At 45.8% G+C, this 24499-nt stretch overlaps 1 protein-coding gene across 4 annotated transcripts; it reads right to left on the reverse strand.

The window, feature by feature from the left end:
• Positions 1-513: 513 nt before the first annotated feature.
• On the reverse strand, positions 514-24061 carry GPAT4 (glycerol-3-phosphate acyltransferase 4). Of its 4 annotated transcripts, none has more exons than XM_015408158.1 (14): positions 23857-24061; positions 22493-22563; positions 13073-13819; positions 8380-8449; positions 7982-8279; positions 7615-7689; positions 6447-6536; positions 5774-5867; positions 5189-5304; positions 4907-4962; positions 4447-4532; positions 2815-2943; positions 2623-2702; positions 514-1119 (listed from the first exon to the last, which is right to left on the reverse strand). In XM_015408158.1, exons 3-14 carry the CDS (start codon positions 13235-13237, stop codon positions 1011-1013), a joined length of 1368 nt encoding a protein of 455 aa, XP_015263644.1. In that variant the 5' UTR covers positions 13238-13819; positions 22493-22563; positions 23857-24061; the 3' UTR covers positions 514-1010. The 4 variants fall into 4 exon arrangements, with proteins under 4 accessions (XP_015263644.1, XP_015263645.1, XP_015263646.1 ...); XM_015408159.1 differs by having other exon boundaries at positions 23733-24061; XM_015408160.1 differs by lacking the exon at positions 23857-24061 and adding an exon at positions 23690-23761.
• Positions 24062-24499: the final 438 nt, after the last annotated feature.

Here is a 24499-nt window from a genome sequence, read left to right on the forward strand (position 1 = left end):
TGGCTGTGGGTGCATTCATTTTGATCTGCTTCTGCTTCGAGGGGTTTTAGTGTCTTCTTTCTATTGTGCCCAACTCTGGACTGAAGAAATGGGTTAGCTTAGAACGGTATAAGTATCAGGCTTGGGGAAAGGCTGAGAAGAAGCAACTTTTAAGTGGGGGAAGGTGGAGACACCAACACCAGCTGCCAAGATCTTCCTCACCTTTGGACACCTTAAGGTGGCATTTATTTATGGTTGCCTCTCCCAGATGGAGGGCATCTACCACATTTTCCAAATTCACTGCTACATCTTGCTTTGTGGCCAGGCCACAATGACACACAGCAGTGTGGGGAGGGAGCCCTCCAGCCCACTAAAGAACTGGACAGGGCTAAAGACCAGAAAAGCCCCATCTAACATGCCTAGCTGTGCTTCTTTTACGGGAGAGCTCTTCCTGCTATGAGCAGCATAGTTTTGTTCCAAAGACACCAAGGAACATTCAACACAAGGCTTCTGTTCATATTGTTTAATTATAAAATGCAAAGTGTATCCATGCATCCACTGTCAGTTGGGGGGGGGCAGGGGAAGGAAAGGGAGAGAAAGGAGGCAAAAAGGTTTTTGTGCCTTTCCCCGAGACTGCAACAGGGGGAAATCTGCAGGAGGCATCTGTCACTGGCAGTAGGGGCTTGACTAGTCCAGCTGTGCTCCAAGCCACACTGGAGAAGCCTGCACACGCTCACACACACACATTATATAGATATATACACACAGGCATCCTCCAGCATGCACACACACACACAAATACGGGCAGCCCAAACATGGCAAAGAATCCTTCGATGCTGCTGTTTGGGCAACAATGTTTAAGACAAGGCCTCTTTCTCCATGGCCCCTAAGCAGGACCACTGGGGGGCTGCTGAAGTCAAAGACAGCCAGAGCCTGAAGAAGAACCTGCTGCTCCAGGGGGGCCCTGGAAAGACAGGGCTGGAAGGAGTTCTGAGGCAGTGGGTTACGTAGCCAACCATCGGCCAGGATGCTCAGGAGCGGCTTCGGTCCTCGTGGTTGCCCACAATCATCTTGCTGTAGAGCTTCTGCTGCTCCTCCTTGAATGTGTCCTTCACCTTCTCCCTCTTTAGACCTCCATCCCTAGAAAGGAGCGGGGTGGGAGGGGGACAACGGAGAACAATGAAATCCTGGATAGAAAATTCACTCAAACTCTGTTGGGAGAGGCAGGCAGGGTCAACACTCCACCCTCCAGCCCAATAAAAAATGTGGCAAGGACAGACAGAGAGGAGGAGCTTGCACTTCACTCCCATGGCCCAGCTGGTTTCAAAAAGGTCTCCTCCCACTGTGAGAATCATAGCTCTACAGCATCTTTGAGCGGTACAGCTGAGCCGGCCAAGAACACTGGCACAAGAGGAGGGGTGGGTTATTTGTGAACGAGAAATAGTAAAGAAATATCCAGGGGAAGCTGGGGTGGGTGGGGCGGAGGGAAGAAGCAGAGATGCTGAAAGAGGAGAATGGGGAACAAAGACCTTCCAGCCAAATTTTAATGTCTACACAATGGCAAGATCTCATTCGAACAGTAATTTCATTTTATCCACCCCGTACATGAACCTCATGCATGCATTTTCACCTCTGATGACATGGGATTTATGGGCTGTGTACATGTACACTGCAATCAGGCAGAGATGGCACGAGGGGGGGGCGGTGAGGGGGGGGGGGGGGGGAGATGGGCGGACCATGTGCGTGATTAGAGTACAGGTTCTCTATTTCTTCCATGCCCGACAATATCTTCCATGTAGAAAAAGTATTCAGGTGCAAAGCAATCTGCAGCCTTCAAGCTTCAATGTGGTATTCAGGCCAGAGACTTGTCCTAGTGGCTGTTCCCATTAACAGATTACAGTTGAATTCCAGCTCCTGAACACCAGAAGCTGCACCATATTTAAACCCCCTAGGTTTGGTGAAGGGTAGAAAGAAATGGCCTCCTAGATGCCACTGGCAACTCTCTTACCTTTCCAAGTTTAAAACTACATTTAGTGGTGGTGGTGTTTCTAAAGCCCCAAAGCAGGCTGCATCCAAACAGAAGAAATGTATTTAGGAAGAGGCTGCAGAATACTTTGTCCTCCTGTCTTTTTTCCCTCAGAATTTGCCTCCCTAAGCTATTTTCCCACCTGCAGGGGGGAAGGGGAGATGCCGGGTTCCAGTCGCTTCCCTGTAGCACTCCCCACCCACCCACTATGGGGGGGGGGGAAGAAACTTGGGGAAGATAACTTTGAACTGAAATAACTCGAGAACAAAAAGTTCAGCAGACTTTTTCCTACCCGAATTTTGTTTGCTCAGACACAGCCTGGTTTGGGTTTAAAAAGAAATGCAGAAGAAGCAAAGAAACCCTCCGGATGTGTGATATGAACAGGAGGATGCCACAGGCCTAGGGTTGTGCTGACCCAACAAAACTATGGGATGGCTGTGGCTCAGAGGCACAGCACTTCCTTGGCATGGAGAAGATGAATAGGTATAAACACAGGAATGAATGGACCAATACTCTGATGGAGCAAGCAGCCCAAGGACTAGGAGTTCAGGGAACCTGCCCCCTTCCAGCCTCCTCCCCAGAGAACAGTCACAAGACAGCTTTGCTTGAGGACTCACCATAAGAGATCCACAAGGCCCCCCTGCTGAGCAATGGCAGACTTCACCCGGTTGGCAAACTGCACAGCATCCTCATCAGCCTGAGGGAGAAGAGAGTCAGTCAGCACTGGAAAAGGGGGGGGGGGGGAAGGGCATGGTTGCCAAGCCACCTGCTCACCCACCATCAGCCCAATCCCAGCCCAGTTCGCTCACCTGCCGGGTCATCGGGGGCAAGTACCAGACACTGCAGACAACTGCCCAGCTGCTCATCATCCTGAGCAAATAGGTCACCATGCCATATTTGCTGCTATTAAAAAAGGCGTCTCCAAACTGGGGGTCATACTGAAGGACAGAAATAGGGGGAGCAAGACAGTGAAACATTCTGACACCGACCAGGGCCACGCCCAAGCCGAAAGCACCATCAAAGCTAGAGGGATTCTACACCTCCCATCCTCTATGGCCTACAGAATGCAACAAGAAACATCCCGTTAGCAACTGCCTAAAAGAAAGCGTTCCAATCGATGTATTTGAGGTATCTGATGTGTACTGTACCCTTTCTTCAAGGAGCTCAGGGCAGCAGACCCTATTTACCCCACTGTAGCTTCACAACAACCCTGTGAGGTAGGTAAAAGCCAGCTGCACAGAATGCTGATTGCTGGATCCCTAGGGCAACTTTGACGCCCCTACCCCTGAGCAATGCTTCAGTTTAAAAAACAACCCAGATCAGTGGAGGTGCATTAAGGGCATCACATCGACATTTATCTGTTTAAACACGATGGGCACCTGAAAAGGGTAAAAAAAGAACACCCAGGCCCGTCCAAACCATGGAGAGGCAGAAATATGTGCTGTAGCCAGAGAGGGGTATGTGGGTCAGCAGAGGAGCAGGAAGAGTGAGAACAAAAGTTCACCCTCCAGCCTCCCCCCCCCTCCAGCTCCTGGAGGCAGACACGCCCCCATCTAGGATCCACACCCATCTGCCCACTGTTCTTGAAGAATCTGAAATGGCAAATCAGAGCCATGTTTTTCGAGGCATGTCTACTACCATGAAAGACAAAAGTGTACTTTATTTTAAGTGGAAGCTGAGATTACACACACACACACACACACACACACAAGTATGGAAGGCAAACAGTTCTTGAACAGAACTAAAGGCTGTGGAAATCTGCCCAACCATCCGCACCTAAGATCGGCACACAATCTTTCTTAAAAATCCCAGGACTCTCTCCTAAATGTTACATATCTAGGCTTGTGTGGCTAGAGATAATATTTTAAAATAGAAAGCTGAGATCTGGGCAGGTTTCTGGTGACTCAGGAGACATCAGAAAAGCACAACATGAAAGGCAAGGAAAGGATTTATTGAACAGCTCAACACAGTTCAAGGTGTTTAAAGAAATCTTTGGGGTAAACTCAGCTAAGGGAGGGGCAGGGACCTCTTCTAAGATTGTACTTGTACAGCAAAGTGAAACTGCTGATTACCCACTCCCCATGCACCATCCTGAGCACGTCATTCTGCCCTCAGGGATTTATCTCCACCCCTCCTTCTAGTGTTTTCGCATTCATCTGAAGTACTTCCACAAACTATTCGCTCTTGTGTGGCTCCCATTCATTTTGACAGGGCTCTTGCAACAGAACTTCCCAATGGTTTGTGTACTTATGCTGGTCGATTTTCAGCTTCACATAATTTGATTCTTCAGAGTACCAGGGCCTGGGTTTCATACTACAGCATTCTAGAACCCTTGCCCGTAAGACTGCATGATTTCTCCATGCTGGCCTCAGAGAGATTCTGCTCTCCAGCTCTACCCAGCAAACTTCAGGATGCTTTGCTAAAGGGTGACTGTTTCTCACCTTGATGGCAACAGGATAAACTGTGGCACCGATCTCAAAGCTCCCTTTCTTGAACATCATTACGGATGTGTTGTTGATGCAGGTGCCTGTCGAGAGAAACAGTGTCACTGCAAGACCCGTTATCATTGGTGCAGCACAGCACGGAACAGAATGAGTCCTCAAAGCTATCAATAGCAGGGAGTGTTTGCATGAAGGCAATTTAAGTCCAGGGGTGCCAGTCTCGATGCAGTCTGACTGGCATCTTTGGTTGCAAAGGGCTTTCACCCTAGAGGTGTGGCTCTCCCAAACTCCATCATGGTCAGGTTTGAATGCAATACCCAAAAAATCAGGGTTGTGAATTCATTCAGTTCTAGGCTTTAAATTCCCAACTCCCATTTCCATCCATCCATAAACTGGAACACCATGGCAACATGGAATGGAGCCTCACAGGAGTGACTTGTCTGCTTCAGTTCCTGCTTACCTTCTGGGAAAATCAGGATGGGTAATTTGCTTTTATCCTGAGCATGCTCCGACAGTCTGCAGGCAGAAAGAGAGAGACTCAGTCTGTGCGCATGTTACCAATTACCACATCTTTGGCTGCTTCAAAGGGAGATTCCACCAGTGAGCCTACAAGGTCCTCCCACCAACCAGTCATCTTTATTTAGAAGCCCACCACCCACACCCTGAAAGCGCCATCTTCCTGCAAGTGTTCGCTAACAATTCCCTCTACCTAGACCGAGCACAGGGGGGACTGTGCCCATACCTTCTGGCTACTAGATGACGATCCTTAACCTCAGAGCGTTCAAACCACACATGGGGACATGCCTTCACCATGGCCCTCTGGATCATCCCCATGAGTCCTCCGTGAACCTGGCCCACCTAAGTCAGAGAAAAGATTGTAGTGCTAGACGGAAGATGAAGAGACAGCCTCTTGCCTTCATGGGCAGCTTTAGCCCCCCCCCCCCCCCATTAAGACAGCCTTCCCAAACAAGAAGTATTTTAACTTACAAAGAGGTTCATGCATCTTTAATTGCATAAAAACATGCCAGGTTGCAGGGCATGGGACAAGAGGGTTAACTTTTGTCACCACCTCAGTGGTTGGGGTGCCGGTCTCACAGAAAACGGAGGGACTCCCCCCTTCCTTCTTCATCTGCAGGCATGGGGGAGGGGAGGCCCCAGACAGCACTGAGAAAGAACACAGTCTTCCTTTGACCCATGTGATGTCAAGACAGCAAACTGTTCAAGTGTGCGTCCTCCTCCAGAGAGTGGGAAGGGGCGGAGAAGCTCAGTGAACCTCAAGGAGCATCACCCCCACCCCATAAGACTGAGAGTGTGTCCCTGCACTCACCATGGCATAGTAGCCATCACTGGCCAGAATTATGACATCAATAGGAGATGTATGGTTAGCCACACAGATCCCTCCATTGCGGGGTCGGTTTTCCCTGAAGATGGGAGGAAAAGAAATTAGCATGAAAGACCAAAGGTCAAATGCCATTGGCTCTGGAAGAGAATTAGAGAGAGGTTCTCTCTCAGGTGCCACCCCTTCCTAAGCATCCACCTTCCCATGAGCAATAACCCTTCATGTCCAGTAATACAGATGGTGACCCAGTTAACATACCAAAGGCATGCCTGTGTGCAGTTTGCACAAAACTGACATTACATTCACATTGCTTAATTCTGTGACCTGTGATATGAAAATCAAACTGACTGCATTTTTTCTTGGGTGGAGGAAGGAGTTATTTGGAGCACTGAAGCCCCACCCTTTGAACCCTGAAACCTGATCCATTCACTCTGAAGTATGTGAGTTTTCACTACTACTGCCCACACAGTTCTGTGTGTTGCTTTGCAAACATAAAGGACTACACACTAGAAATTAAAAAGAAGAAGCTAAGATACCTACAAATGTGTCCAATATACCATATTTTGCAGGGTTTCCCATGGAATGCACAAGACTAATCAGTGTCAACAATTATCTTCCTCGGGAAAATCAACCATACCCTCCCACCCAATCCCCTGCATACCGGTGGTGGTAGGTGATGATTGCTGTGAGGGCTCGCACACAGATCCGATAGCACATCAGGTGGACATGCCTGCTCAAAAACTCTTTGCACCTGAAACGGCAAGGCAATCACCTTGATAGGTAGCCTCAATCTGAGGAATAAATTCCTTATAAGTTTAAGAAAAAGATGAAAAGCCAGGCCACATCGCAGGCAACTTCTAGTGGTTCTGGGAGCACTCCACAGGACAAGTGAACTTTACAATGACCACTGCTGGGGTCTCTCTTCCCAGCCCATCAGGAGAATGGCTCTGAAACAGAAAGCCTCTTTCCAGGTGATCTGGTCACAAGGAATGACTCCGAGTCCAACCTGCTGATACCCAACAGTAGAGATGTAAAATTTCCGGAAATTTTGAAGCTCGGAAAAAAACCCGGGGTTTTTTCCGGTTTTTTCTGGGGGAAAACGGAAATTTTAGGAAAAATTGAAAAAATGCTACATTAGCATTTCTTTTGTCTTTTCTAGATTGAAAGTCATTCTGTTACTTTGGGAACATAAAATATGACTATGGACATTTTTACTTGGCATGAAATTATCACAATTAGCATATTAAAAATATAGTGTATCCAAACAATTATTTCAAACAGAAAAGCAAAACTGAAACTTTTTTATTTTCTTCTGACAATCACACCTCCTAAAGGAAGAAATGCATCTTGTTCTTGCATTGGAGGGTTCAGTTTGTAACCTAGGACTTGCTTGTCCTCAGTGCACAGAAATTAGATCAATCTGATACCATATATATATATTTTAGAAATGATTTGAAAAATATTTGAACACCTTGTCTTAAAATATTTTATTCATCATGTTAAAATAAAACGTTCCATAATCAATTTTTTTTCTTTTTTCAATTTTTCCAATTTTTCGGGAAAAAACAAAAAAATTTTCCGTTTTTTTTCCGGGCCTTCACATCTCTACCCAGCAGACTCCAGTCCTTTTTCAAGCAGATTTCATAGTAGGATCAGGAAGGAGGATTCTGTGCTTTCCTGGGATGGCACCTCCTGTGTGAAGTGGCCAAGTACAACCCTTCCTTGACAACAACCCTGTCAGGTAGGTTAGGCTGAGAGGTCACCCAAGTAATGGTCACATCTGAGAAGGGAGGGGGATCTTTGCAGCAGTCCAAAGGCTGAGAACTCACCTTCCATTGGGCAAGTAGCCCACCACTGTAGTGCTGGTTATCAAGAGGCTAATGCCAGTGAAAGCCAGGGCTACCCTGCACAAGGGAGAAAAAGACAGGGAAATGAAGCACAAATTTCAGAGGAGATGGAGGAGGGAGGACTGCCACTGCACTGGTCCCCAGACATATCAAACAGTGGAATGATTACTATGATAAAATACTGCCCACTTCTGCTCTCCAGCTCCTAGCCTTGTTCTCCTACCAGGGCAGAGAATGGGTAACACAAAATGCCTGACCTGGTTTTTCCACACACCTTTAATGACCTGGTCATTCCACAGATCTTTATTGGTGTTTCTATTGGGAGGCCCTAAGCAATGCTGGATCTTACCGGAGTGGCAGCAAAAAGCAGTAGCGGATGATGACGCCCAGCCCCCAGAGGACTGTGAGCCGCAGGCTGATGTAATGGAAGTTGTAGTTGGTCCTGCTCAGCAGATTCCAGGACGCCAGCTCTTCAGCCGAGAAGCGCTTGGTCACCTCGTCATCCATGATCGTCTCCATGCCCTTGCGGCAGAAGTAGAAGATGTCGGAAAGCTCAAACTCGGAGGCATCCAGGGCCTTGTTGCTATTGCTCCGTCGGATCTCCTTGATCTCCTCCTCCAGTGAAGTGGGCTCCTTTTCAATGATACCTAAAGCAAAACACACCCTGGGAGTTCCAGCCAGACACAGTGAAGGGACGAGGGACCCAGTCTGCATCCCTCCTTACCCCGGGAGAAGGTGACATCTTACCATTGGCATAGGGCTTGTAAAGTGGATGGTTCTTCTCTTTGGCACCCCGCTCAATCCTCAGTGTTGCCCACTGCAAAAGATGAGAAACTAGATCCTAACACACAATAAACTTCTGTTACCTCTCAAAAAGTGCCCTTCTTAGTCTGTGTCAATGCCAGGAATAAAATAAGCCCCGAGCACTGATCCATGGAGGAAGTTTCCAGAAATGATTTGAAGTGTCTTGGGCTCTAAAGGCAGACTCAAGACTTGTAACACCCCATTTCCTGTACAACTACTTCATAAGGACCCACTGAGCCCAACTGCTCTTCCTTCCCTCCTCAATGACAAAGGCCTCAAATCATCCCAAACTCAGTAATCTCCCATTCAGTTTACAACACGGTATTATTTGCCCTGAAAAACTTTACTGCACCTCACTTCCTGACAGGAGTGAGTGCAACAGAGTGTACGACTCCTTCCTTGGCTCGACAACTCTCAACAAGCACTCTGGGGTCCAATATAAGAACCGGTAATGACCTTTAACACCATAAGCGGACTGGGGCTTGTGTACCTGATGGAGCAACTCCTCAGGAAAGGGACAGAGCTCAGCAGCAGAGCATCTGCTTTTCACATACCAGGTCCCAGGTTCAATCCTTGGCATTTCCAGTTGGCAGGACCTCAGGCTGGGATAACCTTCTGCTTTTCAGACCTCAGAAAGCCACAGCCAGTTTCAAGAAGACAGTGAGTCAAGAAGCCCATGGTCTAACTCTGCGTAGGGCAACTTCATGTGCGCTTTTCCTTTTTTTTCTCAGGCCCACGGGGGAAATCCTGCTCGGCATCCTTTTGAAAGCACTGAACGTACAGAGCTGGGCTTGCACCCATGCTATAGCATAACTTACCTAGTGGGGTCTCATTCAGCCCCTACTCTGCCAGCTTTTCAGTGTCAAGCAAAAACCTGCCCCTTTCAAAAGGCTTTCTCTGCTGGCTAATTGGAGGGTTTCATCTGCTGCTATATTTATTAATTCTTTTCTCTTGCAATGGGTGATTTATTTATTACAAAGGGTATGCTGGGGTTGTTCTTGACTTTTCTGATTTCAGATTATTTTTGTTTCCCCACTTTGGATAACGTCCACCAGAAACACAGTCTCCATATGCTTAAATAAGTAACAGAAGCTTCTCAGTCTAATCATAAGGAAGGACGTGGGATTTTACTGAGAAAACAACTTCAGGATCTGGATTATAAAAACCAGTAGCTTGATTTCCAGCCTGACAGACAATAGCTCTGCAAAACAGGAAAGGGCTGGCCAAGCCTGAGAAAGACCTCTGGAAAGCTTTGGTGGAACAGAGTTGCCAATCTGTGGAGGCTTAGGAGAAAGAACAGCCCCCCCCCCCTCACTGTCTCGAACTGACCTTCAGGTGACACAATAACTGGCAGGAATCCCCTAAACAAGGCCAAGGGCAAAGCTCTTTTTTTCTTTGCCAGATGTTCTTGCTGCCAGTATATTGGCTTTTGCCTGCCTAACCTTTGTCTCTCGCAGGAGACAGGCAGGGGGGCTCTGCTGAAGCTGGGCGGAGGGCCCTGGGGCTGCTGGTCCTGACGTGATTAGAAGCAGAAGATAAATTTTGAGTTTGCTCATACAGCCCAGCTGGGGCAAAGCTCCGCCCCCACCCTGCCCCCACCACAATAGCTGTTGCTTCCTTTGGCTCAAATTGTTTATCTAGCTGTCATCAGTGGTATTTTCCAACCCCACCATATAATCCAGAAGGATCTCCAAAGCTGCTCACATAAAATAACAAAATATTATAATTGAAACTGGGGCTACCTCCATTCTCCCCAACATACTACTTTGCCTTGGGGAGGCAGCCCCTCCACCCGATTATCCTTCATCCCACCTCCCTCTCCCTAACTGCTGGCACTTGGGTAGTCTGTCGCCTGGCCAGCTGCCCAGCCATGCACTCCTGGCTCCCTTCCCCAGAGGGCTGCAGGTCTTTTGACTATCCCAAGGCAACAGGGGACGCTGCCGGGGACAACAGCTGAGATGCTGAGCAACAGACTATCCGTGCCACTTTCAGGCAGTATGCCAAGGGCCAGGCTTGCCTCCACAGTACGCTAAGGTCAGCTTCTTCTCTCAAGGGCACAGCACACAGGCTTGTTTTCAGATAAATTGGCTTATCTCTCTCTCTCTCTCTCTCTCTGACAGCCAGTGTAACACGGGCTTCCACAACAGACTCCTAAGCAGGGATGAACACATGATGCAATTTTGTGGAAGTTCCTAACGTGGTGTGAGGCAGCGTTCAGCACCCAAGGAAAGAAAAAACAAACAAAACCAAGTCTCTATCCCTTATGACTGTGAAGACTTGCTTGAATACATGTGGGCAATGCCTGGTGAAGCCTGAGAGTGTGTGCACATGTATGAGAGTTCCAGGATGCAGGGCTTCAACACCTCACATGATTTCTTGTCTTCTTTCTATGATAGTGAAATCATAATACATCTTGTAAAGCTGTACAAGATAAACAGGGCACCTGAAGTTGCTCAATTTGTGTAATTTATACTGATGAGAGCTGAGCTTGTTTGGGAGGACAAAGCACAAGGTCTGTTTGCAAAGACAATGTAAGGACAGCTCCTCCTCTCTCAGTGTCAGTCAGACAGAACAGCCCAGGGGAAGGCAGAGGACAGGAGAAAAAACTGAAAGAGGACTGAAGTTTTGCTCCTCTCCTTAAAATGACTTCTAGCATTGCCAAGTTGTAAAATCTATGGGAGCTCAACTGAAAGCTGCCAAGGAGAAACCAACTCCCACTAACAAAGACAGCTTGGCTTGCTTTGGGATAGGAACATTTGACAGAAGTCGCTACACCTGCAGCGTGCAGGCACATAGGAGACCTTGTTTGGTTAGCAACTGGCCAAGGGAGAACATAGACAAGTTTCGTACATTTGCATGGCAGGGCCAAACTCCCTCATCATGCAGCTGCTCTCTTTGCTTATCTCCAATGGAGGAAGCAAACCACAGTGCTTGCCCTTATCGGAACAGCATGGCACAGATGGATGGTTTACTTTCCCCAATGCTCTAAAAACAGGAATTCTAAAGCTTGACTATGACACGTTTTTCCAAGATCCAGAAAACATAGTTTAAAGCTCTCCAAGTGAAGCTGAGATAAAGTCTGGACAGTGATGCTCATTCAAAATGGGGTGAATGTGTTTGTAAACCAACCCAGAAGCAGGGTATGCACTCGTCCTGCCTTCCCACTGCCCCGTCCCTTTTACCTGTAAATCAAGCATTTTATAAAACCCACTTGGGTCCATGGAGAATTAACTTGGTAGTAATGGAACCAAGTTCTCAAAAGTGGATCAAGGAAAGCTCCTGTGCTTGTTTTAAACCAGGTTCAGAACCTGGCTCCAATACTACCAAGTTAATTTCCCTTCATTCCCCTGTTCCTTCTCTGTTTTTTATTGCTTATTAGAGTGTATACCTGCAAGAAGGGCCCACCTTTGATGTCATCTGACTTGTAACTCTTTGATATGAAAGCCCTTCTTTTAAAAATATTGTTATTATTCTTATTGTAATCCAGGTTGGTGACAAACCCTTGCAGGAAGGGGAAATTCACACACCATTCCCAAAAAGCCACTCATCTACATGTCTGTACCACCCCTCAGGAAAGAGCCTGAGAGATAAATAAACAGAGGGGAAACTGGTTCACAAAGGCCCATTGCAGGCTTTCAGGTTGCTAGGAAGGCTGACCTTAAACAATCACAGAAAGGTAAAAGCATGATCCCCCCCCACACACACACACACTTTCAATAAACACAAGACACAGTGTAAGAAGCATGCTTGTACTTCTCCCGGTGCCTGCACTTTCCTAGGAAGGTAGATCCCATCCTCGCCCTTTTTATAAAAACACGATCTTACAAACTCCCAGTTCTCAGAATCTAGATGATTCCAACGTAAAGTCTATCTGGAACTGCTACTCCCTGATCTGGAAGCCCACCGCCCTCCATCTCTGGCATGTGGGAAATCTCCGTAGTTATTTATTCAATAGTAAAAGCACACTTTGCATCAGCTCAGGATCACCTTCTTTTGTTCTTCAGCTAGGCCTCAGCAGTTGAAACAGATGGCAGAACAAAATACAAGTCTACTAACACCTTAGAGCAGTGTTCCCTCTAAGCTGAGTTAGTGTGAGCCAGCTCACAGTTTTTTAGCCTCCAGCTCACACATTTTTGTCTTTGCTTAGGAAGGATGGCACCAGAGCAAACTAATTTATGCAGTTGCCAAATCGCTCACTCACAACTTTAACACCAGTAGCTCACAAAGTAGAAGTTTTGCTCACAAGACTCCACAGCTTAGAGGGAACATTGCCTTAGAGACCAACCCCCCCCCCCCATAAGCTTTTGAGAGTCAAACCTCTCTTTGTCAGAAGCGAAATGAAAGCTTATGCCCGGGAAAATTCCGTTGGGACTCTTAAGCCACTACTGGGCTCAAATCTTGTTCTACTAACACGGCTGCCTCCCTGAAAAGACGCTAGAACGGAACCCTACTACAAATTAGGCCTGGAGCAAGACACATCTGAAGCTGAAATAAGCACCTACACACACACACACCTAGCAGGGCCAGTTGTTCAGAAGCTCTTTAGGGCTGTGATTCATTGCTTCAGCTCTGCTACCGACAGAGCCCACACCCCAAAGTACATTCCCCCACAATAACATTAAGTAGCCTGACTCACCTGGAATATCTGCAACAGGGTTTTCATATAAAGCCTACGGATGCCAAAGGAAACCCCAAAGATGGCTGGCACGATAATGAAAATCAACAGCAGAGTGAAGAGGACAGTCAGGGAAATGCCCAGCAGGTTAACCACCAGGCTGTCAAAGGGCAGGAGTGGAAACATGATGAGGGGGAGGGGGACAGGCAAGGCCAGCACTTTGCAAGACCCTGAGGCAGGCAGGAAGAGGCTGCCTGGGGCAGTTAGCCAGTTCTCCTGTTAATCAGCAGCCTTGTGCATATAGGTCCCTGGCCTATTATAGGCTCCATTTCTAAGTTCACACCTTTCCCACAGAGGGCATGGAGTGGCCAAGAACTCCCATGATCCAGACTGGAAACAGGCCACAGCACAAACAGAAACGGTGAGGGCAGGCAAGCTACACAGTAATGGTTGCCCGAAGAATACCAGATTAAGGAAGCAGAGAAGGGCTTGTGCACAGCTTCTGGAAAACCAGGATGATAAAGTCTCTCTGAGTTGTCAAGTGCATAAAATTCTGAGTTGAACTCCGTTATCTTGCCCTGTGTTTGAGCAAAACTCAACTGCCTGCAGCACTACAGTCTTTTCTGGGACAGAAGGACCAGCTCCAAGTCTCTCATGCTGCTGGCACCAAGTGTTGCTCTGAAGGTCTCCAGTTCTTGTCTGCAGAGCTAAGACAGGTACCCACTTGGTAGATTCTCTGGAGAGCAAGGGAATCACATGTCTCAAGTGCTAGGGTAAGAAAGAGAAAGAGTCAGGTATACTATTTATTCATTTAGAAAAGTTCTTGGCCAGCTATCCAGCAAATCTGCCTTGAGGCAGCTTACAAAATAAAACTTTGGTAATAAATAAAGCATTATGGAAGGTTTAATTAAAATCCAGCATTAAACACCCAGCACAAGTATAAAAGACAGAACACACAGAGCAGCTTAACAGCATTTATTTATTTATCAGACTTATGCCCTGCCCTCCCAGCAACGGCTTAAACATTTATCAGGCTAAAAACAGACTACAAAAAGATGTTTTCTAAAAATCAACCCCTTAATTAAAAACATGAGTAGAAAGAAACGTTTTGGCCAGGTTTGTAAAAGGGAATAGTGAGGGTGCCAGGTGAGCCTCGGGTGGATGGGAATTCTACAGGTGAAGTGCCACAGCTGAAAAGCTCTGATTCTCAGTACCACCCACCTCACTTCTGAGAGTAGGTGAGCAGAGAGAAAAGGCTTGTGAGGAAGATTTTAGCTGACAGGCTGAACAGTACCTCCAAGCTACAACCCTGCTCTTTCAGAGGAAGCAGACCCCCTCCACAACAGGCTGACTCTGCTATCCTTGAGCAGATTCTCCACTGATCAACAGCACCTCAGTCGTGTCCAGATTTCCTGTTTTGGGCCTGTTCAGGACTTCCGCCAGCCCACCTGAGTCAGCTTTTAAAGAGAAATAGAGCTGGGCATCATTGATTGGACCTTACTCCAAATTCCCTGAAGATCTCTCCCAGCAGTTTCAAGTAGATGTTAGACAGCAAGGGGGACAAGATGGATCCCCGCAGGTCCCCACAGCATAAATGTAGTAGTCCCCCAGCACCACTTTCTGGAATTGTTCAGTCAAAGAAATGCAGAACTACCGTAGCATGGCATACTTTACTCCCATCCCAGTCAGTTTCTCCAAAAGAATATGACCGATGGTATTGAAAGCTACAAAGAGATCCATCTGAGAATCAACAGGGACAAACTCCCCCATCACTTCCAGTGAAGGTCATCAGACAGGGCGGCCAAGGCCATTTGTCCTTGGTCTGAATGCAGATTTAAATTGATCCAGATAATCCATCTCCTTCAAGGCTGCCTGAAGTTGTATAGCCACCATCTCCTTAAGCACCTTGCGCAAAAAGGAACGTTGGCCCCTGCGCAGCAACTGTTCGCGTCAGTGGGGTTCAGAGATACCTCCTTCAGGAGAGGTTTCATGATGGCCTCTTTCAAAGCCACTGGAACTACACCATCTTGCGGAGAGGCATTTATTACTTGTCAGACTCACTTGGCCAGCCCAGCCAGGCTGGGCATATCTAACCAGTGACAACAAAATAGGGAGGACTGTTAGCTCTAGGACAGCAGAAGAGCACATGCTTTGTATGCCAGTGGCCCCACATTCAACTCCTGGTGTCTCCAGATAAAGGACATCAGGCAGCACATACCGGAAGAGATGCTTCTCTGCCTGAGTCCTTCAAGAAACACGGTCAGCCAGAGAAGATGATACTGAGCTAGATGGACCAATAGTCTGACTTGGTAATACTGGAGAAGTCCCCAAAAATGGAGAGAGGGAGAAAACCAACTCATCCTGCTATAACAGTTCACAATTTTTCTCAGCCAGCCAGCCTGCCCACATGTACCTATCATTTTTTTTACCTTCAAAGAATTTTTTCTAAAGCCCTGAAATCTTCTCTGCTGGCTGTTTAGAGGCACAATGTTCTTTACAAGCCTGGCATATCAACGTGTTTTATACTAACTTTTTAAACAAAAACCTATGACAAAGAGTATCAATTTAAAAAGCAACTCCAGAGCCTATGAACAGTCTAGAGAATCAGACTGTATTGCCAATTTTAAGGCATGTGGAACACCAGGAAACCCAGGCAACCTCCTCCAAGCTTTTCCAAAAGCACAAAGCACACATACATACTAGGGGTCGAGGTCTCTCCCCCCCCCCCAAGCCTTGAGTGAGGCCTTGGGTTTGCCACTGTTCTTGTCCTCCCTCGTTTTAGATTGGAATCTGATTTACCACAAGCAGCCTGGTCAAAGGTGCTTCTTGCCTAGGATCCCCTCTGGGCAGGAGCTAGGAGACCCAGAATGGCCCTCCCTATCTGGAACCCATTTTTACTAAACAGGAGCCCAGAGGAAAATAGCTACTTACAAGCCTGGTCAATGCCATGAAACATTACCCCCAGGTTCTGCAGAGACTAGAATTCTCTCAGAATTCTTGCTAGATCCAGACAAGGCTTTGTTGCTTTCCCCACATATTACTCACTGTAAGCAGAAGCTGAGTGAAATCAAGCAGGCAAGCAGGAAAGAACCGCAGCTGTAACCTACGAGACGTTCTGTTATGTTCTAGATAAGCAGGGAGAAAGCCTGAACAAGAGGACGGAACTCCCACTGCTCTCAGACAGATCTCAGCCCCGGCAGCCCCAGCCTTGCATCACCACTGGAATGAAGCAGGAGTTGAGTGTGTGTAACCCTGTTGGGATGTTTAATCACTACAACATGTTCCAAAAGATTCCAGCATTCATGCTGGAAATGATGAATCAGCTTCCTCCACGTGGGAAGCAACATGTCAAAGTCATGAGAAGCCACTGCCTGAGGGCACCAACCTGATTCTGAGGAGCAGTCCATATTCCAGAGCAGCTGCCTAGTCCCCAAAACCAGCAAATGAAGCAGAACTTTGCACGTAACATAAGCAGGCCTGGAATTTTCCAACAAACACATGACTACAATGTTATTACTCATAAGACAGCCAAGCTTCATAATTCCAAAGACAGAAGAATCAAGGAAAATAATTAGGTTTCCAAAACTTGACTTAGGTTTTACAAGTACAGAACTCTTCCACAAGCAGGTACTGTAAAAATTCTGTGTAATTCAAAAGCTAACAAAAAAAGAGAGTAAACAAGACAGTCAAAATGCTAGGGGGAACATCTCAGAATGTTTGTACAGAAAGAACAAAATATGCAATTAAGTAAATTAACACAAGCAGATTCCCTTCAACCATAATTTAAATTTTGGGTGAGCGTGATTGGATTGTTTTATAGCAATGCATGCTATAACATTTATTGGGTTTTTTTAATATCACTATCTAGAGGATGCACTGCAGTCATAACATGCTATGTTGGCACGATGCTGCATCCAGGATGCAATCAGAACTCATTAAAATAATAGTTATGGTAAGTACAACTACCGTGGTTGTATGACATGTCTGATGCAGATAACCTACCATGTACTGAGTTCCTTATCACTGTACCCATCAAAGGAAGCCTTTTAAGTGATAAAATTATTATTTGAAAGTTAATGCAACATTTGATTATGTTAACTGGCCTCAACATAAGCAAGACAAGGTTGGTACTGCCTGACAACAGATTCAGGTCAGATGAAAGGAAGTGCTTCCTCATACTATGGCTAATTAACTCATGGCACTCACTATCACAAGATGTGGTTACGGCCACCAGACGACTGTAAAACAGGACTAGACAAATGCATACAGAATAGTTGTATTTGTGGCTGTTAGGCATGACAGCTAAATGGAAAATCTTCACATTCAGCAGGGCATATATGTTATTTGAGAAGAACTATTGTGACTATTGTTCCTTCTTCACAGACCTTGGGTTGAAGCTAACATAACAGCAGCTTGCCAAATTTAAGGCCAACTAGTTTGGTCCTAGAAGAGGTAACATCCAAACTAGGGATCTTCCTGCTTTACATCTCCATTTTTTAACAGTCAGAAGAATGAATCAAATGTTCTGTCCTACTTCATCAGAGCCCTGGGCCCTTACTCAGATAATTCCAGAGCACTCTAATACGGTATATAAAGCAAGCTATGTGCATTGTGCATCTTCCCGTTTAACAAGAGTTAATTCTCTAACACGGAATGTTAGTAAAATGTGTGGTGTTAGGGGGACATGAAGTGTAAGTACCTTAAGTACTGCGAGGACTCCTTGGGTACACACCCCCTGCAGGTTCACTGTCAGTGAAAACAAATCACTCACTGTTAGCAACTTTTTTTGCTCTCACTGCACAAGTGTCCCTAGTGCAGCATGGTATTTCCCACAGCAGTGAACAGTACCACTTACTTATATGGGAGAATTTAAGGGGCGGACCCCATGACACTACAAAGGCAGGAGCTAAAGTGCCTCCTGTCACTGGTGACCCCAGTCACTGAGCTTCAACCCTGCTCCACCTGCACAGCCTCATCTTGGGTTTGGCTTTCTGGTCATGTTAAAGTGAGACAGAACTTCATTTTTACACTTACACAAGTCAGTAAGTATGCTGTGTTTCTGCTTTATTTTTAACCCGCAACAGGAAAACCCAGGCTGCAAAGAAGGAAAAGATAAAACAAAACTGGAAGTGTGCATAGGCAGCCCACACACTAGGAATTTTAAATATTGTTACAGATTTGTTCCGGATTAGCATCTGATGTGGGTACATTAAGAATCTGAAATATTTTTCCTAGTCCCACAAAAGGGGACTGTATGGGGTTTCCAGTGAACTGCAGCCAGTTTGTCTGCATGTTCCTGCACTCTTTCCTCCCTCAAGCTCTTCTCCTTTACACTTTCTCCACCTCTCCACTCCCTTCTTTAAAAAAGAAAATCTGCCCCACTTTATATGAGGAATCCAGGATACTGGTCTAGGGGAGTTTTTGTTTTGTGTTTATGACACTGACCAACGAAATTTCAGAATTACCGAAGTGAAGTTATCCAAGCCCCAAAACTTCAGCAGAATGGCCACCAAACTCCCTCATTTTAAAAAATCTATAGTCTACAGAACACGCATGTTAATGAGAAAAAGTTCATTTATTTATTGAAACAGTTTACTTAGAATTTCGGGACTGCTGGAAATCTTTCAACACAGAAACCCAGAAAACCCTTGATTATGAGGCAGATGTCCTTCTGGATACCTCTGCTTCAGCCAGTATTTCTGGGCTTAAATTCAATGGTACATAATTGGAGAACCTGATTTAGATAATCTGCTCATCCTTAGAATTTCTTGGATTCTACGCTTGCCATTTCCCAGCAGCAACTCCTACTGGCTATTAATGGTTAGCTGCTGCTACAATGATATAAACTTTAACTAGAGTTTTTTTCTTCATCCAGAAATCATTGACAGCAGGGGAAAATCCTTGTTTGAAGAACCACCACAGCTAGAACATTGCAAATTCCAGATTCATTCAGCTTTTCAGGTAAATACATAACAAAAGTATACAGCTGTATGTGGTCTCCAAGATACCCAAGGACTAAGATACTCTGGACTGGCTACCAAACCAACACATGGAGCGCATAACGTAAAGAGTTGCAGCCACACAAGCTGGGCCTATCAGGGAATCTCCATATGTTTGTCATGGAATCTCTGAATACTATAGAGGAACCGGGGAACTGTTCTGGTATGTACAGTTTACATGAGACACAAGATGGCCTTCACTATTACAAAGTGTAAGCTCACAGTGTGAACCAGAACATTATGACTCAATAATGCCTGGGCCCCTTACAGGAGACACTCTGTCTTTCAGGAAGAGCATTTGCTATTATTGAGTTTTCCACTGAGAAACTCTTCCAAGGAATCCCAGAGTTCCCTGAAGTATGGTTTGAAGACTACTGATTTTCTTAAGTGACTGAAAATGAGATATAGGCTTCCTTTGGACAATGGCTGCAACACTCAGATGTACAAAAATGAGCCAGGGACAGAAACATGTACAAGATTCGTTTTGTAATTCAAGAAGAAAGAGTCATTCTTCAAATGCTGTGAGCACAGGCAACAAGCTGCTTCAGCCCAGCTTCTAAATGTTCCAGGTATTCAAGAGGCCTGAGCATTCCAGTGCAGTTCTGAAATATCAACGGGAACTCTCCTTCTTTGGAGGTTTTTAAGCAGAGGCTAGATGGCCATCTGACAGCAATGCTGATTCTGTGAACTTAGGCAAATCATGAAAGGGAGGGCAGGGAGGGTTGCTTCAGTGCTTAGTTCTCGTGGCCCTTTCTTACATGTCCAGGGAAATGCCAATCATCACTTTGGGGTAAGGAAGCAATTTTCTCCAAGCCAGTTTGCCCAGGGATCCTGGATGTTGTTGTTTTTTGAGGTCATCTTCTGGGCATGGAGCAGGGGTTACTGGACATGTGGAGGAGGAGGTAGTTGTGAATTTCCTGCATTGTGCAGGGGGTTGGACTAGATGACCCTGGAGATCCCTTCCAAATCTATGATTCTATGGAAGTAGCCACTGGAAAAACAAAAACAAAATAGAACTTCACTTCAAGGTAGCAAGTGCACCTTGTTGGATTGGAGAACTACAGCTCTGAATATTTTACATATACAGGCTATAAGTAGTCCCAGTCTGTAGTACCCAAACTATACTGTAGGCTACACTATGGTGTGTTATATGGGTTATGCCAGTCTAAGAACTTGCTGCACCCAAGCAGCAAGGTGAGCAAAAGGCTGTCTTCAAAATGATGATCAATTCAACCCAGTACCTTGTTACATTTTCCCTGTATAACCACATCTCGTTAGTATTTTCCAGTTTATTCTGGTGTTATGTCAAATGGGGCCAAGAGGACTCAACACAACTTGATCTCAAGACCATCATCATAAACTCAGCCTTCTCTGATTTGCCTGCTTGTACAGTTTTCTGATCTGCCTATGTCATTTTTTATTCATGCACTCCAGTAATAGCAGAAACAGTAACAAAAGGTAACTGTCATTCACTGATGTCTCATCAAGCTGCTAATGGAGTGGGAAGGAAGAAGGCACCTTAAGCAGATAAAGCCAGTGTGGTATAGTGATTATACTATTGAGGCATAATCCAGGAGACCCAGATTCTAATCTCCACCTGCCAGGGATCTCACTGGGTGATCTTGAGCCAGTCACTTTTTCTCATCCTCATTCACCACATAGGTAGTAGAGATAAAATTGGGTGAGAATGTTCACCACCCTCACCTCCACAGAGGAAAGGCAACATAAATTTTTTATTTTTTATTTCATTGATTTATAACTTGCCTTTTGTAGCTTACATCATTCTCCTCTCCATTTTATCCTCACAACAACCCTGTGAGGTAGGCTAGGCTGAGGGTCTCCCAGCGAGCCTATGCAGAACGAGTGGGGGTTCAAACCTGGGTCTTCCAGATACTAGGCCGAGACTCTACCACTAGGCCATACTGGCTCCCTAAATGTAGCAGACAGATTCAAGAAACCTCTCTATCTATTCTAACAGGCAGACTCTCTTCACTGTCTTAAGGAAAGGTATTTATTTATTTATTATATTTATAACCTGCCCTCCCCGCAAGCGGGCTCAAGGTGGCTCATATTTCCCAGCTCGATTACTGAAAACCTTTAACTGGAGATGCCAGGGACTGAACCTGGAACACTCCACATACAAAGTGTGTACTCGGCCACTGAGGCCCACACAAAACTGGCATACAACTACAATGAAAGTCACCTCCTCCAGTGGAAGGGAGCTGTTCCTTATTCATTTAATTTAAATAACCCATTCTTCTGTTAGAAAGCTCAAAGCAGCTCTCATGGAGCTCAATCCATTCTAATTTTGCAATGAAGATAGATTTAGGTGGAGTAGAGGTTCTGTTCCACTGTATCTGATGAAGTGTACTTGCACATGAAAGCTTATACTGTGAATAAAACTTTGTTGGTCTTAAAGGTGCCACTGGACCCAAACTTTGTTCTGCTAATTTTGCAATGTTATAGTCAAACCTTTCAGGGAAGATTATTGTGTAAAAAAACCCCTCTGAATAAAGTTAGTATTTAAATGAGGGTATGCAGTCTCATCACCAACTTCAACTCCATAAACAATAACACGGACATACGTATGGGTGTGCATTATATAGGTCATGGCTCTTTAATGGTGGTTACATCCTACTGACTGTGGGTCACACAAGCAACACAACCACAGTTTAAGCTTCTAAGCTGTATTGATTTTTAAAGGTGAATATATGGACAAAAGATAAAGACAAATCTATATAGGAAAAAAAATTAAAAGCAAATCTCATGCTGCGGCTTGTATGTAGGGAGTCATCCTGGGCCTGACAAGGTGATGACCACAGATATAGGCAGAGGGTATGTGTGCAGGCCGAGCGCCTTCAGCAAATGCCACCTCCTATTCCACCATCTACAGGTCACAGACATTTATATGGCACTCAAGTGAAGAAACTGACCTCATGACAAAGGTGTCTTGCTGGCACTTAGCAGGCTTCTTCATACAGTCTTATCTATACCCTGCCTATCTCCCTGATAGGTGGCTAACATCATTAGGTTAGGCTAGGGATCCAAGGTTATACAGATAATTTCCATGGTAGAGTGTAGAATTTGAACCTGGGTCTCCCAGATCCTAGTCTGACATTCTAATCACACCACACTGGCTCTCTTAAGGCTTTATCAGTACAAACTGATATTCTGACATGTATTTATATGTTACAGGTGCATGTTACAGCTGTCACCCGCTTCTAAGAAACTATGCGTCTCAATTATTTGTGTTTATTCAGAAGTAATTCCCACTGTTCAATGGAGCTTACCTCGAAGTAAATTTTCATATGATTGTACCTTTAGTTGATTAAACATATTAATTTTAATTGATCAGTTAAATCTGTCCAAGTAAAAGCAATGTTACAAAGGAAAAGGCATACTCTCTCTTTGGGAACAGTCAGAACCTTTCAGCCTAACCTACCTCACAGGTCTGTTGTGAGGTCACAAAGACTTTGGAGTGACGTGTGCTGCCTTCGGCTCCTTGCAGGTGTTCTAGAACAAAAATGCAGCAAATAGGTTTCAGTGTGAGAGACGGAAATACATAACTTAGTGCCAGCTGGATCGTGCCTATTACTCTTAACATTTATACAGCATAATATCCATATTCACCTATCCCTATAACTACAGTGGTATGTATGATAGGTAACAGCATAGACTCTCACATCTACAGTAGTGTATGCCTGTGTGTCTATAGTATTCTCACACATAGATGTCTGCAATATATATAGATAGCATAATATAAATCAAAGGAGCATTGATCCTTATACCTATATATATGTTGTTCTGTGCATTCATAGCACACAATATACACTTATAGCTGTACAGACAGCTTAATATCTAGCACAGATACATTTGTATGTATTATACTATCACTTTGTCCATGGATGTGCAAGAGAAAAGAAGCATACATACCAGAGAATCTGTGACTGAGGCACACAATATAAAATACCTTTCTAAACACAGACACATCACAGGCTTGTAAAGCATGTTCACATATCTTCTTGTGGAATAGATTAAGTGGGCTCTAGTCCATGAAAATTTACACTACAAAAAAAACCCCTTGTCTTCAAGAGGTCACAAGATTCCTGTTTAAATCTGCTACAACAGACTAACACAGCTACCCTGTTTACATGCTACACTGAACACATCTGCATAAGAGTCAACATATGTTCACTTTGCACACGGACCCAGGGACTAGTCCCTGGATAAACACAGGGTTTCAATCACAGGTTCAGGGCACAGATGCACTGAATGTAACCGATACTCCCTCTAAGCTGTGGAGTCTTGTGAGCAAAAATTCTACTTTGTGAGCTACCGGTATTAAAGTTGTGAGCGAACGATTTGGCTTCTGCATAAATTATTTTGCTCAGGAGCCATCCTTCCTGAGCTAAGACAAAAACCTGTAAGCTGGAGCCTGGAGGCTAAAAAATTGTGAGAGCTAGCTCACACTGACTCAGCTTAGAGAGAACACAGAATGTAACGTGAGAGCTAGTCAACACGTGTATGAAGAATAATCAAGAACACACTGAATACAGACTATATGTACGTTTAACGTCACTTGTGAACAGAGCTTATATCTAGACGTCTTTAGGCGCTTGTGCATCATTCTCACACCCACCCACGTGTATCTGCGAGGGTCGGGTTTCCTCTCACCCACTCACAGGCGGAAGAAGAGATCCGTCAGCTACCCAGCCAGGCCTCTCGAGAGTCGGAGGGGAGAGAGGAAAGGAGGCGGGCCTTCCTCAATCCGCCAGACCCCTGGGGGAGCGCGGGCGGAGCACTCACCTGTCGCCTCAGCCGCTTCCCCGCCCCTCCCCCACCGGCCGAGGGACAGAAGGCGGCGCCAATGCCGAAGAAACCGCGTCTGCGCACCCTCGCGAGCACGCGCACGTCACCGTTCCTTCAACGTCAACGCGTCGAGACCAGGGCCAAACCGCTACCGTTGTAGGACCCGCGCCCACGCTATCGATCCCCGTCCCTCTGAAGGCCCGCCTTCTCCTCCCTTCCCGCAGCCAATCGCCGCCCGCCTTTCCGGAGCTCAGAAGAGGCCAATGGGAGAACTGTTTGTCGGTGACTACCGCTGCGCGTGCGCAAAGGGGCTCGCCTGTTCTCCAAAGAGACACGTCGCTTTTCCGCTGCACCTGCTGGAAGAAGGAAGTCGATGGATACGGACTGCCTCCTCCTGGAACGGCAGCACCACGTGTCTTTTGAAAAGCACGCCCCTTTAACCCCTGATTGTGCTCTATGAGTTGTTGATAGGTTTTTAATAGGGGAAGGGTGTGTTGTGCACGGTTTTTCAGATAGAATGGCTTTTCAATTTCATACCCACTTGAGCCAACGGCGGGTGGAAGACGAGAGGAGCCTGGAATTTTAGTCGAGCAACATATTGGGATCAAGAACAAATTCCAGAGGGTTTGTCAGTTGTTGC

The sequence above is a fragment of the Gekko japonicus genome, unplaced genomic scaffold (genome assembly GCF_001447785.1).
Source record: "Gekko japonicus isolate JY-2015 unplaced genomic scaffold, Gekko_japonicus_V1.1 scaffold139, whole genome shotgun sequence".
Classification (NCBI taxonomy): domain Eukaryota; kingdom Metazoa; phylum Chordata; class Lepidosauria; order Squamata; family Gekkonidae; genus Gekko; species Gekko japonicus.

Excerpts from the sequence above, each read along its gene's own strand:
- GPAT4 (XM_015408158.1), bottom strand. The coding sequence starts at position 13,237 with ATGTTTCCACTCCTGCCCTTTGACAGCCTGGTGGTTAACCTGCTGGGC. Across the intron at positions 8,450-13,072 it reads CCCTGTTGCAGATATTCCAG|TGGGCAACACTGAGGATTGA; the intron begins GTGAGTCAGGCT and ends CATCTTTTGCAG. Across the intron at positions 4,533-4,906 it reads CATCCTGATTTTCCCAGAAG|GCACCTGCATCAACAACACA; the intron begins GTAAGCAGGAAC and ends TTCTCTCGACAG.